The sequence below is a fragment of the Triturus cristatus genome, chromosome 9, assembly GCF_964204655.1.
Source record: "Triturus cristatus chromosome 9, aTriCri1.1, whole genome shotgun sequence".
NCBI classification, from domain to species: domain Eukaryota; kingdom Metazoa; phylum Chordata; class Amphibia; order Caudata; family Salamandridae; genus Triturus; species Triturus cristatus.
Window position 1 is genome coordinate 648196532 of NC_140592.1, and position 24399 is coordinate 648220930.

The 24399-nt window shown below is 43.5% G+C and overlaps 1 protein-coding gene across 1 annotated transcript in view; it reads right to left on the bottom strand.

Moving 5' to 3' along the window:
- Window positions 1–13091: 13091 nt before the first annotated feature.
- Window positions 13092–24399, bottom strand: part of LOC146798435 (trafficking protein particle complex subunit 6b-like) — a 132403-nt gene continuing 121095 nt past the window's right edge. Inside the window, exon 6 of the mRNA XM_085625708.1 lies at window positions 13092–13874. Coding sequence (XP_085481834.1) covers window positions 13843–13874 — 32 coding nt within the window. The 3' untranslated portion in view covers window positions 13092–13842. The remainder of the gene's footprint in view (window positions 13875–24399) is intronic.

The window sequence follows — 24399 nt, forward strand, 5'->3', positions numbered from 1 at the left end:
GTTGTCTCTGTGGTAAAACAGGCTAAAATCTTTCCCATATTTAAAAACCCACAGCAGACCCCATGGAGCAATCCAACTACAGGCAATTCCCCTCTTGCCAGCATTTTCTAAGGTACTCGAAAAGGCTGTTAACCAACATCCCCCTGTAGCTTGAGAACAATGAGCTTTTCCATCCCAGCCAGTCTGGCTTCAGGCCAAATTTCAGTATTGATACTGCATTGGTTGCAGTCACTGAACGTATTAGAGGTACCTTGGATGCGGGGGAAGGCCGTTTTGATTATGTTAGAATTCTCAGTGGCCTTTTATATGGTTACTCACTCTATGCTCTAAGCTCGCCTCCGAAACATTGACATAGGTAGAGTGACTCTAGATTGAATATCTTCCTTCTAGAAGGATAGAGAGCAGGGAGTATGGGTTTCCCCATACTTGATTGGAGCATTCGAGTTGGAGTAGGAGTGCCGCAGGGGTAGGCCTTGAGTCCCACTTTATTTAATGCTTACCCGACTCCTCTAGCACAGTTGGCAGAGGCCCGGGGGGTCAAGGTGATCACTTGTGCTGATGACATGCAGTGGAAGGGGAGAGGAGATTGGGACAGAGTCAATTGAAGCCTGCCTTTCCTCTGTCTTTCACTGGATGCTCTTATATCAGTAAAAATACAATGCAGAAAAGACAGGGATCTTATTCTTTGGCCTTAATCCACCGGACTGACAGATGCTGTGGCCCAAGGATGCCCCGCCCCCTGGGCCTCAGGGGAGTAGTAAAAAAACCTGGCCATCAAATTTGATTAAGCTTTGTCTTTCCAGCCACAGATGGCCAGAACATGCTTTGGGTTCTTGCAGACTTTGAAAAAATGTTTACACTATCCTCCCCGTCCGCAAGAAAGGTAGTGATCCAGTCACTCATAACATTGAGACTGGACTATGGAAATACCCTATACTTAGGACTTCTGGACTACCTGGTTAACAAGCTTCAAGTAGTCCAATAGATGGCTGCCCGTATTCTACTTAACCTGCCCCCAAGAACACGTGTCTTCGCACCTGCGTGCACTACACTGGCTACCAATAAAGAAGAGAATTCTCTTCAAAACGCTAGTCCTAGTCCATACAGCCTTCAACCCTTCTGGGCAGGCTATCTTAGGGCTAGAGTTCGCTTCAATGCCCTATCTAAAAGCTAGCGTCAGCCCATGACCACCTGGCAAGGGTCACTAATGTCTGGCGCACAAGAATGGGTGGAAGGACTCTTTCCTATCTTGGATCGTGGCCTGGAATTAACTCCCCTTGGAGCTACGATCAGTAGCATCCTCTGACCTGTTCAAGAGAAGCCTGAAGACATTGTTTTATCATAAAGTATATTTGATGTGGTTTCATTTCGCCATCAACTGAAAGCGCAGCACCAGGACACTCCGGGAAGTAGCTGTGTGCTTTAGAAGTCTCATTTCATTTACAGGCTCTAGCAAAAGCACAAAGTGCAGTTTACAGCCTGCGTTCAAGGGCGTGACGCAAGCGTCTGTGGTTGCGGCAGCACGGGAATCCCAATAAGGGCCCCTTTCGGCCCAAGGTCAATGAATATCTGTGAGATATGGAAGACTCAAGGGCCCTTCATCACTTTCTGCAAGAAGGGCCCCATCATATTGCATTACGACACTGTCTATGTTAACACCATTATTACCAAGAATTGGCAAATTCAATAGGTCTGGCTGCTGGGTGCCAGCCTTTTGGCTTTGTCAGTGCATTCTTTGTTTTTTTTAATGTAAAACATTATTGTTGGAGGGGTTGCTGGGCCTCCGCCAATATATATAAAAAAAAAAAACAGCTAGAAGTAAAAAATATAAGATTTTGGATCTGAGAAACCACACATTGCCATAGTAGTAAATAGCAATGAAGAGAACTACTTTGTGCGCAGATGTGCTCCTTGTGAAAGAGCAGAACGCTGTCTCTCACAGTGATGATAGCCAATAACAAAAGTGGGCTAGCCTACTGCTATGTGCTTTATGCTGCAGTGAGCAGAAATAAAAAATGACAACAGACCAATGGATAAATCGGGCTGGCTGAAAGACCCTGTAGGTATATTTTATATATATATAAATGTGATACAATCATGGTTTGGGTAACCCCCGTCCTAAAAAGTCCCACAGGAGCTTACAAGAGTACATGAGTACGTTTTTTTGAATTGTACCTTCTTTGCTCTGAACAGTGTAATACTGAGAATTATTATTATTACAGGTCACAAGTGATGTGCAAACACTGTTAAATCGTATTGAGTGCAGTCCACAGTGTTCCAGTAACCTACCTGCAAGGTACTGTAAACATAGTTTAGCATTACCTCTGGGCAGTATATGAGTGCACAATGTCAAACAGTACTGGGTAAAATGTGTGCACTGTTAAACAACACCTTGAGTGCTCTGATTTGATTTTAGATTTATAAAGCGCACTATGCCCTAAGGCGTCAAAGCACTAGAGAAAAGATGCTACCCACAAGTAAATTATGGAAGAGAAAATAACCACGTCTTCAGTTTCTTACGGAAGGCAATGTGAGAGGTTAAACTAGCAATGTGGATTGGCAATGTGTTCCACAATTTAGCAGACGCTACCGAAAAGGTTCGGCTGTCCCATCTCACCTTCTTAACCCCTTCAGTGCCCATGACGAGCTGGACTCATCATGGGCTGCGGTGGCGCTGTGCCCATGACGAGTCCAGCTCGTCATGAACTCCGCCCGCTAATAAAAAGCGCGGCACTGGGCGGGGAAAGGGGCGGGCATGCAAGGGGTTAAACCTAGGAACCATCACCTTCCTCCAAGAAGAGGATCTCAGCTGTCTTTTAGGAAAATACCATTGGAATGCTAACTGGAGGAGAAGTGGTCCCTAAAGGTACAGTGCCCAGTGGACCATGCACAATGCTTTGAAAAACATTTGCTTCCTCACAGTTAGGCAGTGTAGAGTGCCCAAACCCTCCCTCACTGACTGACATTCGGGTACATCCAATATCAAACGGGCAGCTTTGTTTTGAATAACCTGGAGTTTATTGAGTGAGGATTTATTGATATTTAAGTAAAGAGTGTTGCAGTAGTTGAGGAGAGAGGTAATCAGTGCAAATACTTCTGTAGTTCTATGCTCCACAGTAATAAAAGGTAGGATCTTTTTCAAAATTTAAATGATGAAAAAACATTTGCTTTGGGTCCTATTGATCTGAGAATCATACGTGAGTGTGTTCTCAAACATGACTCCTAGGTTTTTAACAGATGCAATGGGAGTAGGTAGGGTGCCACACGTCTCTGGCCACCACTGCTCTGACCACACAGGTGCTGAGCCTCAATGACCAGGATCTCTGCCTTCTTCGTATTCAATTTCAGACAGTTCTCTTTCATCCAGATCCCAATGTCCAACATACAGAGTTTGAATTTCTCTGCCACTGATATCATGTCTTCAGACACTTAAACAATAATCTGGGTGTCACCTGCATCTGAAAAAACCTGGAAACCAAATGATCGCACCCGAGTAGCCAGTGGTGCCACATACAGATTTAACAGAGGGGCTGAGCGAGGACCCATGCTGCATCCCACAAGGGAGCCGAAAGAGTTCCGCCATGAAGTAACCGCAGCTGACAGTCTGTGTTCTGTTGGTCGGAAAGGACCCCAGTAAAGCCAGTGCTTTGCCCCTCACCCCCACCCAGCGTAATCTCTGCATCAGGCGAGAGGGGGACACCGTATCAAATGCTGCTGACAGATCCAGCATGACCAGAATGGCCGTGCCACCCTGGTCCACCTGCCAGCGGATGTAGGCTGCCACAGCGACTAGAGCCGATTCAGTACTGTGACCGCTAAGGAAACCATTCTCTGAGGGGTATCGCAGATCCTGCGTAAAAATGAACTAGGCACGGTCCGATCAATGTATTTTTGAAAAATGTTTGCTGGTGCAGGCAAAAGCAAAATCGGGCGCAGATCTTTGAAAATTGTCTGGGTCTCCATTTGGCTTCTTCTTAATGGGAATAACAATGGCCTCTTTCCAGATTAGTGGATAGACTCCTGTGCAGATTCTCTGGTTATAGACTCTTTACAAGAAAGTAGTACTAACGCAGAGACCAGTTGTAAGACTGGGGGGACAAGCATCCTCTGGGGAGCCTACTTTCAGATGCGCAAGTAATGTTTAATTTGCTTACAGGATATGGGGCAAAGGTGGACAAAGCTGCAATGTGCTCCTTAACTGTGGAAGCTTCTATGTTGCCTCCAAGAGGGACAGTGTCCTCATTTTCCCCTAAATCAGAGAATATGTTCAAGATTTTCTTCATCTCTGTACTTCGCTGTAGGTTTCAATCTCGACACACTACAGTTGTGTCGCAAAATTTCTCTTGACAGTGTCTGCAGTGTGAATGCCTAGACACATTTTAACAGTAAGGGTTCTGGTGCTAAATGTGTGGCTCGGAGTGTCCCTTACAACATACAAAAGTGTTAAACAATATCATCAAGTACCCTGGGCACTGATCGCCCTGCCTAGCTGTTGCCACATGCCAGGCATGATTAAATAAGCTATCCTGAAGTTGGTTTTTCATTTGGATTCTGCTAACTGCTGTCATACATTTATATTATTGACCAAGTCACAATTAACAGAATTCAAATGGGAATCCGAGACTAAATGAAATATTTAAACCCCCTCCCTCAACGATTAATCAGTACTGAGAAATCTGTAGAACGCCCACAACATATACATCAAAATTGATCGTGCACTTATCTCTAGGCGTCGAGAGAGCCGGGTTGTCCAATTAAGCACCTGATCAAAAGAATGCCTTTCTACTACACAGTTAAGGCATTCATAGGGTTTTCACAATGCACCTTTGTCATGATCCGCAGCGCTTTCACAGAGTTTTCACAATGCACACTTGTAGAGACTCTAGTATTAAAGTACTGGGAGACAATGCACTTGTACCAGGGTCGGATTGGGGAATTTTCTAAAAAGGGATGGGGGGGAGGGGGGGGGGGAGGGTTAAAACAAGGCACGGATTAGTTCACACTGGAGTCACCTGAAAACAAGTGAGGCCACTTCTGCTCAGGCCCCCTGCCCCCGCTCAATCAGCATACATTAGTGGGCCAGCCCAGCGAGAGAACGGGAGTTACACCCCTGCCCGTAATGGACACCCATCTACCTCCAGAAAGGCCACTCAGGCACCCACTGGGCCGCTGGCGGCATCGAACAACGTAGAAACCGCCCAAATCAGCCCACCAGGCTGCTGAAAAAAGCAGCCCACAGCTGGAACATGGGTACCGGCCCCGAGTGCCCGCGTTACCAATCTGACGCGGACTTTTACCTTGACTTGTGTCGTTCAGAAGTGTATAAATTTATACATATGCAAAGCTCTCACAGTGCATCTCCGTTATACCTTATGGTGTCAAGAAATGTTCCGACATATTTACTCACATTACTCCTAAATATTCAACAGCCACAGTACATTCCAGTATTTAGTGGCAGTCTAATTACTTCAGAGAATGAAAACCAAGACTACAATACCCAGAATGCACGTTGTCACATGAAAGCCCACAACTGGGGAAAACCCTGTATATGACGTCATGAGGGAGGTGGCCACCATAACCAGTGACAGATATGCATAGTAGCAAACGTTTTTTTTTTTCTATACCCCCCAGCAGCCCGACACTGAGCCCTGCTCAAGTATAGACACAAAACCCCGTTTCTCGGATATGAATTTACCTTAAAAATGAAAAGACAAGAGGTGTTTGACAAAACAGGAACAAGTTGGTTTAATTAAACGCAGCAGCCAGGAGAGTATCTCTAGAGTAGCGTCTGAAGAAAGTCTCTCATTGTAGAGAAGTTTTGGCAGCTCATTTATACTGTTCATGAGGTACAATAAACCAAATTCACGTTCTGGAACTAGTTATGAACAACAAGTACAACTATCTAATAAGGGGGCACAGGTGGTTCAGTAGCTTCGGGAGAGCTACTGTGGGGCAGCGTGTATTATGTCCAGATGTCTGGCGTGGGGAGCAAGTGATCACTACGTGCGGTGTGTATGCTGTGTCTTGAATGGCTCAGTGTTCCTAACTTAATGTGGCATCTATCTTTGTGGTATTTTGGGAATTCCCGCCTTTGGCCAAACATGTTTTATTGGGGCCAATTTTCTCAGGCCTGTTTGTGGTGTAACTACTTATCTGTGGAAACAAGCAGTGTTTTCCCTGGGTGTGCATTTGTCTGTGGGCCAAGTGTAATCCCACCTGTGATCTGTCAATCAATAGGCTCTGGTTTGGGCCGCAGGGCCAGTTTGGTCATGTATCTCTGACTCCGGGTTAATGGGGAGGTCACCTTGGGTGAATCAGACAGCAATGATATGAGTTTGTTAAAATGTGTACAATTGACATGGCTGTCATTGATTAAGAGTGGGCGGTAAACTCCGCTCCGCCAACAGAATTAGTGCAGTTTTCCCACTCCGCTTGGAGCACAATATTCAGAAAAAACTCCTTCATCCACCCCCTATTAATTTGATGGCCCACACACCTATACTCGCAGTGCTCGACTGGTGATCGATATCCGAGCTCAGGCGCAGCTCCTCGCGATGCTTGCATTCGCGCTGTTGCCTTTGACACAATAACCCTTGTCGTGCGGTAGGTTTTTCTTCTGTATCTGTGGTTGTAGTCCTTGCACAAGGAACGCACTCTCATTATTAGCAGGTTGTGTTAGTGCCAGGTCACTGCACTGCGGAGATCCTAGCAATAAAATGCCCCTCAACTCTATGCCAAAGCACGCACCCCACATGTTGAGCAATGAACGTGCAGTGTGCATTAGATGCCACACTACTTCAGCCCTCAAGACACAACCTCTACTAAACATGTGAATACAGTCCAATTATACTTTAACGCGCTTCTGCTGTTAGCAGATAAGGGAACTGAAGTGCGTCACAACTAATTTTTACCAGGGTCACACAATGCGTTCGAAAGTGGGAGCTAGGATTGGAATCCCGGTATCGTGCTGCTGTCACAGTAAAGTCGGAGACAACTCATTGTTCACACACTGACCCTTCCCTCTGAGCAGGCACAGCTTGGTACTCAAGTACCCTGTAACTTCTTTCCTGTGTTTTTAGTTTGTGTGTGAGGTTTGTCTGCGCAATATAGAAGCCGTTTCCCAGAGCAAGCATGAGGTTGATGCCTTTCCATTGATAGCGTCATGGAGGGTGTAGGCAGAGACTGTTGCAGGGAGGGACTAAGCAGCTGCTTAACCCTGGTGAACAGCTCTCCGTTTGGCATACCACACAAAGGGAGCAGTGGTAGCAGTTACACAGCAGAGCTAGTGGGAGGGGCTCACGTCCTTCTCCCACACCTCTACGTGGTGATCTGCATATTTCCAAAGCATAGTTACGTAGCATTAAAATGAGAAGATGGTTTAATCGGGTTGTACCACTTGTGCATGTCCCCTTTCTGCTTTCTGCCATGGGCGGAGCGGACTGCCCAGAAGTCCATCACACACGCTGTTCTCGGGATCTGCCGCTGTGCCTGTAGGAGGCTCAGTGACAGCTCAATAGCATGCCCCACGGCACATCTCCCTTAACTGGCAAATGGTGGCGTTGCCCTGCTCTGGATGTCCAAGCTGCAGAGCAGGGCTCACTGACTCAAGGATGCTGGTCCTATGAGTGGCATTATGGCTACCCAGCCAAGGTAAGAGGGACACAGGAACTCGTTTTTTTAAAACACTCTGTCCAAATGCACATCTACGATTCATCACTCTGCCCGTGCATGGAGCTCTGCGGAATTTGACGGATTCTGTTGTCAACTCAGCGGGATTCCACGGAGTACCACTCCGCGAGCTCCGCTCAGGCCTCTCATTGATATCATTTTTACCGACATCCTCAGTATTGTGTGTACAGTTGTCATAGCGTACATTGATATTGTCTTTACTGACAGACATTAATATACATGCATAGATTATGGCATACGTTAACATTATTTCTACTGGTATCAACATTGTTATGCAAGCACATTTTATGGTGTGCATTGACATTGCATTTATTGGTATTGCACACTTTGGAGGTGTGAATTGATGGCATTTGTGTTGAATCTCAGACTGGGAGATAATATGAGCGTGGGAGAGGCATTTTTGCCTGCCACTCCTCTTGATCAGCTAGTTATTGAGGTAGGCGAAAACGCAAGTGCTTTTCCTTTGCATGTGTGCAGTCACCACAGCTAGGCACTTCATGACCACCCTTTGAGCCCCAAAGGCACCAAGAGGAAGTACTTTTAATTAGTGGTGATGACAAGGTATCACAAAATCATGGTAATGGTGGTGGGCAGGATGGATGGGTATGTGAAAGCAGGTGTCCAAGAGGTTGAGAGCCCTAATGTAATCGCCTTTTCGAAGCACAGGGATGACGTCCTGTAGGGTAGTTATATAAAAATGCTCCAACAAGGTGCATTTGTTGAGAGGCTAGAGGACCAAGATAGACCTGAGGGAGACATCCTTTCTGGAAATTTTAAAATGCATGGAGTTGGAGTAGACTCCTCCCCTTTGATGGTTTAAAGGGACTCTTTATTGTGCATTTCTGGAGGGGTGCTTGGACATCTTCGAGTAAGTGAAAATGGTCTCAGCTGAGGAAGAGTGTGCGAGAATAAACGGTGGAAGGGGTTGTGGGAAGTTCTAGGCTCTAGATTGCTAACCCACTGGTCTGATGTGATTACCCTTTCCTTAACTAGCTCCTTAAAATGATCAGGGCAGATTTTAGCATGCGCTTGAGAAATTGCACCGTCTGTTCAGATTTTGAGAGCGACTCAACAAGGAAGGAGTCTTACTCTTGGATGATGTGCATATCCATCTTCTGGAATGCTGTGGCGTGTTGTAGGACCTAGTTGTAGGCCGTATAATTGTCTGGTGGGGATACCTTGAATGGTAATGGTCCAAATCATGGTTGGCTGGGGCATCACATTGTAGTCATTACAGGGATTTCCAGTGGGTCCTGGGACTGATCATAAAGATCGAAAGGACCCTACAGACTGTTGGGTCAGGGGAGATGGGGGACGGCCCCTCAGGGTAATCTGGCAGAGGAGGTGATAAGCGTGGTAGTGGTGCAGGAGGTGTAGTTGGTGGTGGGGGCAAGGGTGAAGAGGGTTGAGGGCTTGTACCACCTCCGGGGAGGGTGGCTTCAAAGAATGTTCACTGGGGAGTCTCCTCTTGAGGGAAAGTATCTATGATGCCTTTGGAAAAGGGGGTTTCGCTGGAATCTTCTTGGTGGCGGACTGATTAAAGAGATGCTTCAGCCTAGCGTCAAACTTACCTTGAACCTTTGTAGGCTAGGGAAAGCCTATTCCTCGGACCTGGCTGTTAACCAGGGTTTCTGCATCAACTGGATCTTCAACGCCTGCAGGAGCTTCAGCATCGATGGAATCTATTCACCGAGAGGACTTCAGCGCCAGCTTTGTCAGTGCCTTTGGTGCCATCTTGGAGTGTGAGTGGTGGTGAGGCTCAAGGAATGGTAGGGGTAGATGACCTTGGATGGAGATTTGGTTGACTCCCCAACGCCTTGGGCCGGTGTTGACCAGAGCCCAAAGGCAGTGGGGATCCTGGAGGTGGTAGCCTTCTGTGTCCATGCTCAGGTTTGATGCCAGGCTCCCACAGTAGGGGTGCTCTACCCCGGTGTGGGATTGTTTTTACTTTGAAGCATGGGTCTCGGGCCAGAATGTACTTTGAGCCCTGGGCATAGCATTTATACAAGATCCGTTGGTCTTTGTAGACAACCTAACAACCTGCTCCTCATTGCCGTCAAATGGACTTGAAGAATCCAATTTAGAACTTGTAGTCGTGTCCTGTGCTGGAATACTTGCCCAAAAAACTTGTTTCTGACACAACCAACTCTGAGCCTGCTCTGTGAACGTCCCAACCAGATGGTGGAAAAAAACAATAATCTAACATTGTGTCGGTGCCCATGCCCATTCTCAGGTAAGGGAGAAGTCGCCGCACATCTTGTGACTCTATAAACTTCTTTAAATAAAAATATCTTGTAAACGTCTTAACCTAACACTAGACAGCAGGAATATACAAAGCATGTGCATCTATAGCTACTTATATTATGAATGTATGGTGTGAGGCCTACATGTGTAACCAGACTGCAGCAGCTTTTATACTAGAGGTGGGCGAATAGTTCTGTTCTGCGGGCGGAATTTTTTCTTGCATACAGCTCACCAACGTTACGTTGCCAAGTGAGAATTTGTGTCTCCTAATGTGAATATTAGGTGCTAGAATGCTGCAGGTTGCAACCGTTCGCGTTGGGAAAGTTGCTGCTCGAGCACAAAATCTACTCGAGCAGCAAAAATAAGCAACGCCCTCTGTCACGCCGTGTGGTGCCGGTCGAGCTGATTTTACAGTGTGGCACAAGCTCCTGTGGTGCCTGTCGCACTGATTTTACAGCGTAGAATATGCTCCCGGTGAAAATTTCAGCGCGAGCAGCGTGACGTGCCTAATTCCTCCCGCTCGGGTTATGTTACATTTTTATGTTACTCCGCAAGTTCCGGCCACTTCCATTTTTAACCTGCAGGTGAACATGTCAAAATAAACCTCTTGACAGGAGAGAAACCGTAATTTTAAATATTAAGTAAGTCATCCTTAAGTAGGCCTTGTAGCCTACAAGGTAGGGTGCCAGGTATTTAAAGTGGAACATGTAAGAATTCAATGTTTGCATGTTCCTATATTGACCAGCCTCCAAAAGCTATATTTTACTGTTAGAGATATTGCTAGTTCTATGAAGAAAAAGCTAAAGGACAATTAATGTGCTAATCCTATATTTGCAGTAATCTGCAAAGCGAGTTCACCACTGTTTTTAATATTGATTTAAATAAAATTCAATAGCGAAGTAGTATTTTTATAAAATATATAGAAAAAGTTATAATTTTCCTGCCTGTAGCTGGGCTGTCAATGCTGCTTTGATGAGACGTGAAATAATGCTCTCAGAGCATAGACAATGGCTTGGGCCTGGCAAGATGGCTTGGAGAAGGAATGTGACACAGCTTAACCAAAGCAGGGCAGTTAAGGAATGTCCAGTAACTTCTTTATTTTAAGACCAGGGAAAGTTCTATACTTTTATAGTTTAGTGATAAGGGAATCCTTGAGGAGAAGTTTCTCCTGATTCAAAAACACAATTTAGCCCCAGTGGAGAAGGGAACAACCCACAGAACCAGTTTAGAGTGGTTGAATGGGAGGGGAATGCTGGTTACCTTAAACATACCCCTAGGTATGCAACATACTTCTTGCAGATGCGAGAATATTTAGCTGTGTTGGAATTTATTGAGAACGGTCTGGATAGTTTGCAGTGAGGCAACCAGGATGCACTGCAAAAGTGGAAATGTTTGCCTATGGGAACATATGTCAATTAGAGAAGGAATGTTCAGAAGTAATCCCTATCCAGTGCGTAGTAAACACCACAAAAGTGGCACCTCACCTACAGCTCATCAAAACACATCTTGACCTGCAGAAGGACAGAAGAGAACTGGACCTACTGTCTGTGACCTGTGTGGAGACCTGAAGGGCTGGATCTGCTCCCACATGTACCAAGGACTGAGGATTGGACTCTAACGGTCTGTTGGCATACCTCCTGTGTGGCTACAGGGCCACAACAAGAGGCCTTTTTTCCACAACTGCCAGTTGACCTGGGCTGGTCTGCACTGCTGGTGGCCTGTGCTGGAGTGAGATCTGGCCCGTGTTGTCTTTGAGGCTCGGGGAGTTTTAGAAGTGGTCAAGAAGAGATGCTCTAGAAAGTCTGAAAAGTAGGGACTTAGAAAATGTTTGGACTTTTGAGATCTCTGGAGAGAGTGGGACTTTGCGGTAAAAATGTTCGAATTTGAGAGAACTTCTTAGTAAACTGCTTCAGGCTTGCATCGCTGAAGAATTCTGAGCACTGTAAACAAAAGGCTAAGGGCTTAATTTAGTGTCTGGCGGTTGGGATACTCCTTCACAAACATGACAGGTATCCAGTCCATTGTATTACAAGTGCCATTGAATATAAACACTTGCAATACAGTGGATGGGATATCTGGCATGTTTGTGACGGTGTATCCCATCCTTCAAACTCTAAATTAGGCCCTAAGTCCGAAGGTACAAGTCCCGACTTGGGGAAATCGCATTATCTGCCCAACGAGGGGACGTTAGAGGCCGCGAGATTCGACATTCTGTGCATAAACCAACAGCTTTAATGGGACCTTGTTCACCAGCTATCTAGCTTTGAGAGGACGTTGCCAGATACAGCTGCCTTGTCCCACTTGAGGATTTCAATGTCCATTTCAGAGACTAAGTTAGAAGGTAAAATCTTTGACCGGGATGACCCACTTAGGGTGTCTGACCTCTGCTCCATCAGTTAGCCTGAAATCACGACTAGGTCACGGTCAATCTAGAAAAGTGATTTCCCATTGGCGCTTTAACTTTTCTAGCCACATTTTGCTCAAAATCTTTAAAAGTTCCCATTCATGGATTTTAGTTGCTTTGGTGGTGTTTTTCTTACTAAATTGTTCTCTATTTTCAGGAATTGGTAGTATGATTTTTATTGTGTTGTTTTTTTTATTTTTCCATTGATTTGGTACTGATAAATACAAACTTTTCCTTAAGTTAATCCTGTCTGCTCTGTGACTTACATACCCCCTCATCTAATAACCCATATTCTTACATCAGTTATAGATTGTGTCTATGTGTGAATCTCTACCATTGTTTTCTATGGCTTCTACTTGGCGGGTTTGCCACTGAGCAGCACTGATCCTGCTTGTTCAGTCTGGAGGTAAGCTCTCACCTCCAGATCCTCTGAATGACACAGTGGACTGGTATGTCTGTGAACTTCTTACTATTTGCTGGGAATCCATATTCTAGTAGCTCGTGAACAACTCTTAGGGAACCCCCCTCATATAATTGCACAATGTTTTAAGAAGCTGGTATAATATTAACTGAACAACCTGCATCCCTCATACTTCAGATGGAGCATGTATCTACATTGATCAAAGTTAAGCTTCATGGGCATTAGTGTTTCATCAAAACAACGCTCACTGTAACAAAGGCAAAAAAAACTCTGGAAAAGTTTTTTCCAATGAACAATGCCACCTGCATTCATGGAATCACACACACTTACACCTTACAGAAAAGAGAAGTTTATTTTATGTCTTCAAATATATTAACATCGGGGTAAACGATCAGCATTGCACTCTTGCCTTTAAATGGAGTAGAGGGTAAAGGAAAAGTGCACAAACATACAAAGTGACAAAAAGTAAGACAGCGCATTTAAAGTACCATATTCATACGAAAAAAGGGTGAAAAATATTACAAAAGCCCCGCTTTCCAAGTTTTTTGCTACAAGCATCACACCTAAGGCTTTTTCAAAATGTGGTTACTATGTTCGGCATCCGCCAGCTTTACGCTGTGTTGCAGAAGCCTCCATATTTCCTGTAAAAATGTTTTCAGTGCCTTGAAACAATTTTTCACATTTAACATTATTTCACATTACAACACATATGTTTTGCACCCAGGAATTAGAGGTTTTGTGGCTTTGAACACAGTTATGCACTGATAACTCTCTACATTAAAATGATTACCAACAGTGCCAACAGAAATATGGCTATTTTTGTATCCATTTGTGCAAAGGTTGCCTGCTACTTTAAAGAATTTTTGCATAGATGAATTAATTAACTTTAACTCCATATTCATACGTTGTTTTTTTTCTATGAACTTGGCATTAAACAAATACAATAAAAACATCCCAGCAATTACGAAAGTAGAAATATTTCAGCGTCTTGAAAATTCAGGATCATTTGGCAGCCCGGTCTCAACTGGATTCCTTGTTATTGCACGACAGTCGTATCAATGAGAAAAGCAGGAGTTGCAGAAAATTAGGTCCGGAGAATCATGACCTGAAATTTACCTAAATGGGACAACAAGATTCAGCTGTTAAGTTTTCCCTTGTGCTCATAAAACTAAAAGTCTTCTGAAAGAAGAATCAAAGACATTGCAGAAAAAATAAAAGTATACTCTGGATCTTTAGCATGGTAAACAGGGAATATTCACAACACCTGAAGATCCGTATACATTTTACTCTCTGTATCATCTGTCAGCCACCAGGCAACTACAATTTCCAAGTACCATAAACTTGCGCACTATCTGCGGCCTGTCTCTGATTTTGCATTGTGGCCGGTGTACTAGTCCGTGTCACAAAAAGTCCAGTGGTATAGGTTCGCGGAATGACTTGCCTAATGAAGACACTAAGGCAGGATGCTATTAACAACCCCCTATGACTGGGTACAAGCATTAGGATGAAAGGCTGCATTTCCATACGGATTTTATTTTTCAAAGTAGTGTTGCTTAAAGTAACTTGTGCTACTTGTAAAAAACAAAAAATATATATATGCGGGAACAGAGATAATTCAGATTTTATTTGTTCATTACAGTAACCATATTGTTGATACGTTTGTGATGTATTTACTTATTTAAGAGTTTAGAAATCATTCATGCACCAACAAAATTATAGGTATTTTACACAGAATTCCTAAGCTATCTCACACTGCTAACTGGAGAAACAGCTGAAACGGCGACTGCATCATGACTGAAAGTGTAAGGCTTTATCGAAACAATATATGCAGAAACGGTGCACATTTCGGCAGAGACACAGCGTGTGTTAGATGAAGGCGAGAATTAACTTAAGACACAAAGAAGAAGGGTTTTGAGTGATTCCTGAAAGAAGTAAGAGAGGGTTGTAATATTATCAAGAGGCAGAATGTCTGAAGCAGCAGATGCTGTATACAGCACACTCCACTAAAATTGCCAAGACCGGATGGCTTTACTAGTACTTATTGGAAGTGCTTCTGGCTGATGTAAGATGCCAATAATATACAAGAGTATTGTCCAGACTAATATACCGCCCACCCACCCAAGACATTAAACATGATAGTCCTGACCTGCTCTTGGGTGGTAGTGGAGATAGATTGCAGTAACTCCAAAAGAGATCCTTCACCAAATTCTTTAAGTTTCCCAGTAGACCAAATTTTCTCATAATTTATTTAAAGTTAGAATTTAATGTTACGAGCAGTATGTGTAGAGACCCCAAAGGCATGCCTATTGCAAAATAAAGGCAGTGTAGAATTTTCTGCTTCTCCGCAGTTCAAGGAAGAGAAAGAAAAAAAAGTTACTTACCTGGACACTGTGGTTCTCCAGTTCTGATATCTTTCATAGATTCACATGCTTGAATCTTCCCCGTCGTCATGGTGGGGGTTTCATGGTATTTAAAATATAGCAGTATGAAAGACAATTCATGTAAAACCAATGCAAAGTGAACCCAGTTTGCTAACCTATTGCTCTCCTTATAAATAAGGTCCAATTAACAGCCAATGAGCTGCCAGCCCTGAGACCACAATTCCCTGCAGAGCCTCCATACCTCAGATTTCAAGCATAAGTGTAATAGAAGTTTCCCATCATGAGGTAATAGTGGTTTGTTTTAAAAAGGGGAGGTGGGCGGGCCGCATGTGAATCTATAAAAGATAGCAATACTGGAGAACCACAGTGTACAGGCAAGTAACTTGTTTTTTCTCCAGCATTGAATCTTTCATAGATTCAGATTCTTGAATCAGAATAGAAAGCAGTACATAAATTCCATAAAAGCAATTTAAGAGCAAAACTCCTTTGCTCCTTCTGAACCAAAAAAAACACTTTACAACCAATAAGTCAAAGCAAAAAGACAGTAGCTTGTCAGTCACAAAGGTTAAAACAACAAAGACTAATTACATATATATATTAATGGCAGGAACTATGTCCGATTAATTTCCTGAATTTTACATTGCCAAATAAATATACATCAGCACTCGATTATTTCGTGGTCCTGATTTAATTGCTGTGGATGTTCGCTAGGAGGTCCTCGCCAGACAATCCCCGTTATTTGATGTGAGCAAATTTAGAATGTCGCCGGTCTTGAGGGTGCCCTATACAGGTGCTGCTTTCCACCTAAACTTGAGACTTACCCAGAGTTCTCAGCTTCTTTTCTGCACAGATATATATAGGTCGCTTTTTGCTGATACATTCTGGTGGAATAAATTCTTGCAGCAAACTTCAAGCCCTGCTGATATATATATATATATATATATATATATATATATTCAGTGAAAAAACCATAGGTTTCACAGACGTTATAGTTAGCTGGACATTTCACTCCATTTTCCAACTGTCTTTCATTTCATTTTCCCATTCTACTGAATTACACCTCCTGAGTGCATCCAGATCTCCTTGGAAGATGTTCACAGTGTGGATTGTAGGGCACAGCTATGTCTTCTGGAGTGAAAAGTATGCAGAGAAAACAGGTATGGTGAGAGACCTTGCTTTGCCAAATGTAGACATTAAATGGATTGGTCAGAGAGGGTTAAAGTGGCACCAATTGATGCCATTGGTGAAATCCTTCATGCAAATCCAACACCCTGACCTCATAATAGTGCACTGTGGTGGCAATGACCTAGGCACTTTGACTGGGGTAGGTCTGGAAATGCTTATGAAGGAGACCTTTGCACAACTGTTTTCACTTTTCCCTAAAACTGCCTTTGCGTATTCTAACATATGCCAAAGGCAAAAATGGAACTGGTCCAATCAATTTTGTCCACAGATTGACAAAGCAAGAAAGCACGTCAACAAATCGGTTTCTGCTTTCCTCCGAGACTATGGTATGGGTTCCATTTACCACAACAACTTGCGTTACAACATGCAAGACATTTATAGAGGAGATGGTGTACACTTCACTGATGAAGGGAACAGAGTCTTCCTCTTGAACCTTAGACTCTGCATCGGTACTTACTTGTAGGTACCACTAAAAAAATCACTTCATAAACACAACGGCTCTTTCACTAAAAAATCACTTCTTAAACACAACAGCTCTTTTTAGAGCCCCCTAATATCTAAACACTTAAATCTGAATTTTATTTCTTTTTTTATTATTTTTTTCTGCCGTACGCGTACGGTAAGCTTACCGTACGCGCACTCGGCGATTTCTTTTTAAAATTAATAAATGTATTTTTCGTACTTTTGTGTCCTTCTTTGACCCCCTTTCAAATGTTAGGGGGTCTATAACTCTCTTCCTTGCCCCCTTTTCACGTTATCTCCCTTTTTTTTTTCTGTGTGAAACACACAAAATGGCGGCCGACACTTCCTGATTTCGTCCGATTCGAATGTTTACAGTCATGTGACAACCAATCAGATTTGAGCTCGCGCACGGCACCGTACGCGTACGGTAAGCTTACCGTAAGCGCACGGAGCGCGCTTACAGATATATATATTGCTTTAAATGCTATTTTCTCAGGAACTACAGAACAGATTTACACTAGACCTACAAAAGGCACATCCTTGACCTGCGGACTACCTCTCTGCCAAATTACAAGTAATTCTGTTCAGCCGTTCGGACTGTAGCTCAGACTAAAGGTCCTATGGAAAAATGCATGGTGAAAACGCGTTTTGGGACCCCCCTTTTTCTCAGCCCCCGCTTGACGAATCCCCCCGAGACTTTCAGGGAAGGAGCGGAGCGCCCCACCTATTTTGATAATTTCGCGATGATTCGTTAACCGGCGCCAAAGTTATTCCAAATAGAATGTTGCGGATTTCCTATGGAAACACGGTCCTAACTATAACTACCTACTGGCGACCGCCAGTAGGTAATATATATATATGATGCTTTATCTCCATAAGCAGCCACTGTCGCTTCTGCCAAAAAACGGAGCGCGGACCACAGGGTTGATGCAGCTATTATGTTTTATTCAGCCACAGTTACACCACCAGCATGACGCGTTTCGATCCTCTAAGGATCTTGATCACCTGACGCGCATGCACACCATGAGGTACCTTTAAATATCATTTTTTTTTACTTTTTCTCAAATTGACATGCAGGCAAGATTTGTTGGATCACAGACATAGAAAAAATACTAGACATGTATGTTGTTATATTTTGTGAGGAATGTATAGTACCACTAATAGTGTACGTAGAAAATAGTTATTGTACATTCCCAACCAATGATACTGAGCATTGAACAAAAGGGTTTATTTAAAAACACATTGAGTTGTATAGATCCATTTAGTGACAAGTCCAATTTCCGTAAAGACCAGCTGTGCTTAAAAATCTCATCATAATAAATAAGATTAAAAACAAATATCGCTGGTTTTCTAAAATTAGACAGGAAAAGGACAACAACCAGGTTTAAATACCTTAAACCGGTTTCTATCTCAATAAAAGAACAGAGTGCTAGTGCTTCCGAAATTCTGCCAGAATGTATTTGGCTATTATCCCAACAGAGAATACGCTGATTGCATGTAAATAGTGCAAAGTGCAATAATGAATTAAGTGCTAAGTGCTAAAACCCTTGACCATAATTTAATCCTAAAATGTGTGTACCTGAAACCCGATGTGCTAAAAAATAGAGAATTGTTACAGGCTACGGCATGGGAGAGAACAGTGTTGGAACATAGTGTTCTACAGTATACGGTTATCTTTCCTTTGTTCCGTTTAATCTAGTTTAAATGACAGTATGTTGCCTTATGAAATTTTAACATATTCTGACGAATGGAATGTATGGCAAAAAACTATAGACAGGTGTATAGGTACTCTGTTTGGTTTAGACCATTTGGATACTTTGTGTCTAGGTTCAAAATATATCTGGTCTCAAGCTGTCAGAGCTCTAACTCGGTCTCCTCCTCTCTTTTTGTTTGGAATGCTGTCTATTATGAAATACTTCAATAGGGTAGGGTCTGATTTGTGTTTATCCTCAAAGTGTCGTGCAACTGGATATGCCTGATCGAGATTTTTGATCGCTCGCGTGTTGAAGCACCCTCTTATGTCCCTGTAGGATAGTGCTTCCTACATATCTGAGTCTACAAGGGCACTCCAGCACATAGATGGCATGATCCGTTTTGCAAATCAGGTGCTTAGGGATCAGGATTTCTTCGGTTTTGAATGGTGTTTTGAATACAGTAGTATTGATGCCATGTTGGCATGCTTTGCATGATTTGCATCTGTAGAATCCCCTTCGCTGACTAAGCCAAGTGCCCAGGGTTACACTCTCTAGGTCATTTCTGACCAAGGAATCCCGCATAGAGGGAGCCCTACTGAATGTGATGGCAGCCTTCTTAGGGAGTAAATGACCAATAGTCGGATCTCCCAATACTATTGGCCAATTTCTGTTGATCAAATTCTTCAGAAATCTTCCCTGTTTGCTAAACCTGAAGATGAATCTAAATGTGTCTTCAGTCTGTTTTGGTCTGTCTTTGATTTTGAAACGGGTTTCTCTATCTAGATCATTACTTTTCTTAATAGCGGTTTCAATGCATTTAAGAGAATATCCCATAGCCAAAAATCTATTTTTGCTGGCTGTCTGAGCTAGTTTGAGATCCTTTGGGTTACTGCATATACGTTTAAGCCACAACATCTCTCCAAAGGGTATACTTTGTATAAGGTGCTTTGGATGGGCACTGCTGGCATGTAGTATTGAATTGCCAGCCATCGGTTTTCTGTGCAGTGTGGTATGGATCTGACCGTCTTTTACATATATCTGTACATCTAGGAAATTAACCGATGACGAACTGATGTCTGCTGTGAAGTGGAGGTTTAGATGATTAAGATTCAAATTTTGTATGAACAATTCTGCATCATTGATGTTACCTCTCCAAATTACAAACAGATCGTCTATATATCTGACCCATTTAACAACATGGTTTGTCAATTGTGCATTGTATTCTTTGTTAAGGACCAGTTCGTCCCACCAGCCCATGTGCATACATGCATAGCTGGGGGAGAAACTGGCCCCCATCGCGACACCGCGTTGTTGTTGGTACAGGGAGTTTTCAAATAAGAACACATTGTTGTTAAGGCAGAATTCGACCATGTTGGCTAACATATTATTGTGCTGTTCAAATGCTGGTCCCCTACACATATATATATATATATATATATATATATATATATCTCCAAAACAAAGTTTCTTTAGCCTTCCAAAGCTGGTAACGCACTCCGAGCCAATGGATTTTCAAAATGCTTTATTCCACCATGCTGATTATTGTGCTGTTCAAATGCTGGTCCCCTACATAAATATATATATATATATATATATAAAACGCATGGAATTATAACACATTTATGTATATACAGATATAAGATCCTGTAAAAAAATACCTTAAATAAACAGTCGACGGAGTACAGTCTGTCCCACTGCCAAATCTCCTTTCCATGCTACATCCAAACAGTAGTGTCTTGTAAAGGTATGGACATATGACCATGTTGCCCCCCTACAGATATCCGGAGGCGACACTCCAGCGAACAGTGCAGCAGAAGTAGCCATCTTCCTTGTCGAATGGGCCGACACTTTTGCAGTCAGTGGTCTTCTGGCCTTCTTGGAACAAAAGGTAATTGCTGAAGAGATCCACCGAGATATACTGTTTCGAGACAAAGCGTACCCCTTCCTGGGAGGAGCAAAAGCAATAAGCAGTTGATTTGATTTCCGAAATGTCTTTGTCCAATCAATGTAAAATCTCAAGCTATGTCTGACATCTAGCGTGTGAAGAGATCTTTCCACTAGGGACGTTGGCTTCTGAAAGTATGTAGGTAGAATAACAGGTTCATTCAGATGAAAAGAACTCGGGACTTCGTTCATTCTCAGCACCACCTTATCCTTCTTGAATAGCATGAAGGGTTCAGAAATTGAGACAGCTTGAATTTCACTAACTCTCCTTTCTGATGTCAGGGCTAGTAATAGTGCCGTTTTCCAGGACACGAAATTTGGGTCAGTCTTATGAATAGGTTCGAACGGTGCATTCATCAGCTGTGCGAGAACAGTGTTGAGTTGCCAGGGAATGGCTGACCGTTTTATTAGTGGAAATACTCTGAAGAGTCATTTCATAAACTCCTTCATTACTCTGGTAGACCAAAGAGAAACCTACCTCGGTTTTCTCCGGTACCTCGATATTGCAGCTAGATGCAGTATTTGCTTGGGAGTTGACTGAAGAGGGCGCAAAGAGTGATCCAAACACCACTGGCAGAACCTCTTCCATTTTGCAGCATATGTTTTATTGGCGGCGATTGCTCTTGAATGACTGAAAATATCTCGGCAGTCTTGAGGAATATTCGGGGACTGAAATTCCTGGTCAAGAGGTTCCAAGCCGACAAATTCAGAGAGCTTATCTGTGGACGCACCACTTCTTGCTTATGAATATCATACTGTGTACAGGTGGAAATCGAATGTGAGGGGATATTGACATTTGCAGAAGTTCAGTGAACCAGAACTGCCTCGGCCATGCCGGAGCTATGAGGATCAGATGACACGGTTCTGATTTTATCTTGCGTATTACTTTCAGAATTAAAGGGAACGGTAGAAATGCGTAAGCAAACATTCCCGTCCATCGTCGTTGAAGAGCATTGCCCCACAAACCCTTCTGAGGCAATCTGCTCGCAAACCTTTGCATTTCTTGATTCTCGTGTTGCAAATTGGTCTAGACCTGGAGTTCCCCATTGATCGAATATTTGTAAAATCTGATGGCAATCCCCTCCCATTCGTGGCAGAGGTTTGAGGATCTGCTTAGGGAGTCTGCCCACGTGTTATGGATTCCTTGAAAATGTTGAATTTGTAGAGTGATATTGTGTTTTAGAAGCCACTGCCAAATCTCTGGAGCTTGAGAGGATAATGTTTGTGACTTTGTTCTTCCCTGCTTGAGCAGGTAAAACATAGTTGTAGTGTTGTCCGTTCTCACTAGAACTGGGGATTCGTGGATTCTGTGGAGAAATGCTTGTAGACCTAAAAACACAGCTTTTAGTTCCAGCAAGTGCATCAGGGCTTCCCGAGAGTTCCAGTGACCTTGAATTTCTAGGTCCTGTAACTGTGCTCCCACCCCTGTAGGGATGCTTCCTTTGTCATTATGAAACTGGGAGGCTGAAGCTCGAAAAGTAGTCCTGTCGAAAGACTCGTTCTTACCCCCCACTATGACAGAGCTTTCCTTATTTGTAGAGTGATAAAAACGAAATCTCGAATGATCCTTGAGCCTGTATCCATTGCAGATCGATTTGCTCTTGAAATGGCCGCATGTGAAGCCGACAATTTGCAATTAGTGGAATGCAGGATAAAAGCATCCCCAGCATAGACTTGTACATTCTCACTGAAACATACTCTTTTCTTTTTATTTGAGACGCCAACTTTAGGATTTTTTGAATGCGTTCCTTTGATGGCTATGCCTTTGCCTCTCTAGTGTTCAGCACTGCCACTAGAAATTGTAGAGTTTGAGATGGTAACAGGGAGGATTTTTCCACATTGACTCTTAGACCTAGTGTTTTGAATAGCCGACAACAAGCCCTTAATGAGTTTTGAGCTGAAGGATATGTAGGTCCTTTTACTAGCCAGTCATCTAGATAAGGATAGACCAGGTGTCCTTGTTGTCTCAGACACGACGCCACTGGCGCCATACATTTTGTGAACACCCTTGGCGCTGACCGGAGCCCAAAGGCCAACACCTTGAACTGATAGTGGCACCCCGCCACCTCGAACCTTAGGTAATGTTGATGTTTGACGTGAATAGGGATGTGAAAGTATGCATCCAAGAGATCTGAGGATGTTATAAAGTCTCCCCTGTTTAACATTAGGAGAATTTCTTGTAGCAACAGCATTTCTTTATATATTTGTTCAAACCCCTTACATCCATTACCTGCCTCCATTTGGTACTTTTTTTTTTATTAGGAAAAAATGGGAGTAGAATCCTTCTCCTCGATGTTGTTAAGGGACCTCCTCTATTGCTCCCTTCAAAACAATGTCCGGGATCCCCTTCTTTAGCAATGTCAGATGATGATGTTTCTTGGGGATGGGCGGACAATTAGGAGGTTTTTGAATGAACTCCAAGGTGTGTCCCTGATGACTGAAGTCTAACACCAATTTGCCCGATGTTATTGCTAACCATTGTTGGTAATATTAAGAGAGGTAGTGAATTTGATGAGGTTTGCGTCATAGCGAGGTGGGTGGTGCTCTGAAAGTGTCACTGCCGTCTACCACTGTCCTGTGCCTTTCCTTGTGCCGCAGGTCTTCTTCTGGCCATCTGTTGTCGATAGGGCACGTTATGTGATCGGTATTGCTGCTGATTTGCAAATTGGCGATACCCCTTTTGTTGGTAGGGTTGGCATCTATAGGATTGAAAAGACTGCCTTTGCTGGTTTTGACCTCTTCCACCTCTACCTCGAAAGGACCGATACCGCTGCTGTTGCAGTGTTTCTAGGGAGCGTGCCGTGTCCGTGTCAGACTTAATCCCTTGAAGCGCATCATTTATATGCTTCCCAAATTGATTCTCTCCATCAAAGGGCATATCAACCATTTTGGTTTGGATCTCCCTACAGAAAGATGTAGCTTTAAGCCAGCCTTGTCTGCGTAAAGCGTTTGCCCCTGCCATCTGTCTCAAATCTACTTATGAGATGTCCATGGCTATATCTATGATCTTGGAGGCAGCCCTAGCCTCCTCTTGTAAAATCTGCCTCGCCTCTTCCTTTTTACCAACCTGAAGATGGTCCCAAAAAAGTGCCAAATTGGACCACATTTGTCGGTCGTACCGACCTAATATGGCTAACTTATTTGATGCTTTGATGGACGTGGCCGCCATTACGGGGAAACGCTTTCCCGTACTATCCAGTCTTCTATCATCCTTATTAGGAGCCGAGCATGTAGCCGTAGGATTTCTTGAGCGTCTCTGGGCTGCTTGCATGACCACCGATTCAGGTCTTGGATGGCCTATTAGACATGCTGGAGATGATTCCGGAGCCATATATTTTTTCTCCATTCTCGGAATGGCTGCTGGTACTGAAGCCGGGCTCTTCATGATCTTTATCCCTTCTTCCCATATGTGGTTCACTATTGGAATGTCCCGGATTGATTTTCTCTCTGAATCCTTAAAATTATAAAGGAAACAGACCGCCTGTTTCACGGGAAGAGGCAAGTCAAACCTCTTCGACAGTAGTTCGTGAAACCCTTCAATGTCTTTCGGCAGAGAGTTTTCTGGAGAAGGAGAGGAAGGCGCAACGTAGTCGTCCCATTCATCGCCCACAGGCACCTCATCTTGAGTCAGCTCTCCCTCTTCTGGCTGGTCCTCCACATCACTTTCTATATAGTCATCCCTGATGGCTATCACTCCTGGAGGTAGTGTCTTCTGTGTAACCTGTGGCGACTGTGAAACTACAGAAGAAGGTGACCCTGCTACTTACTCAGGGTGGTAGGTGCTTGAGCATTATCTTCATGGAATCGTTTGTAATAGTCGCCTATCATGTGTCTTAGGTCCGAGATAAATGAAATTGGCACTGAAATGGTATCTTCCCGTGGCGGTGGAAGATTATCCTCTTCCACCTCAAAATCATATCTCTCCTGAAAGGATTCATATCTATGTGATTTTGGAGGTGGGCCATCTTCAAAGGA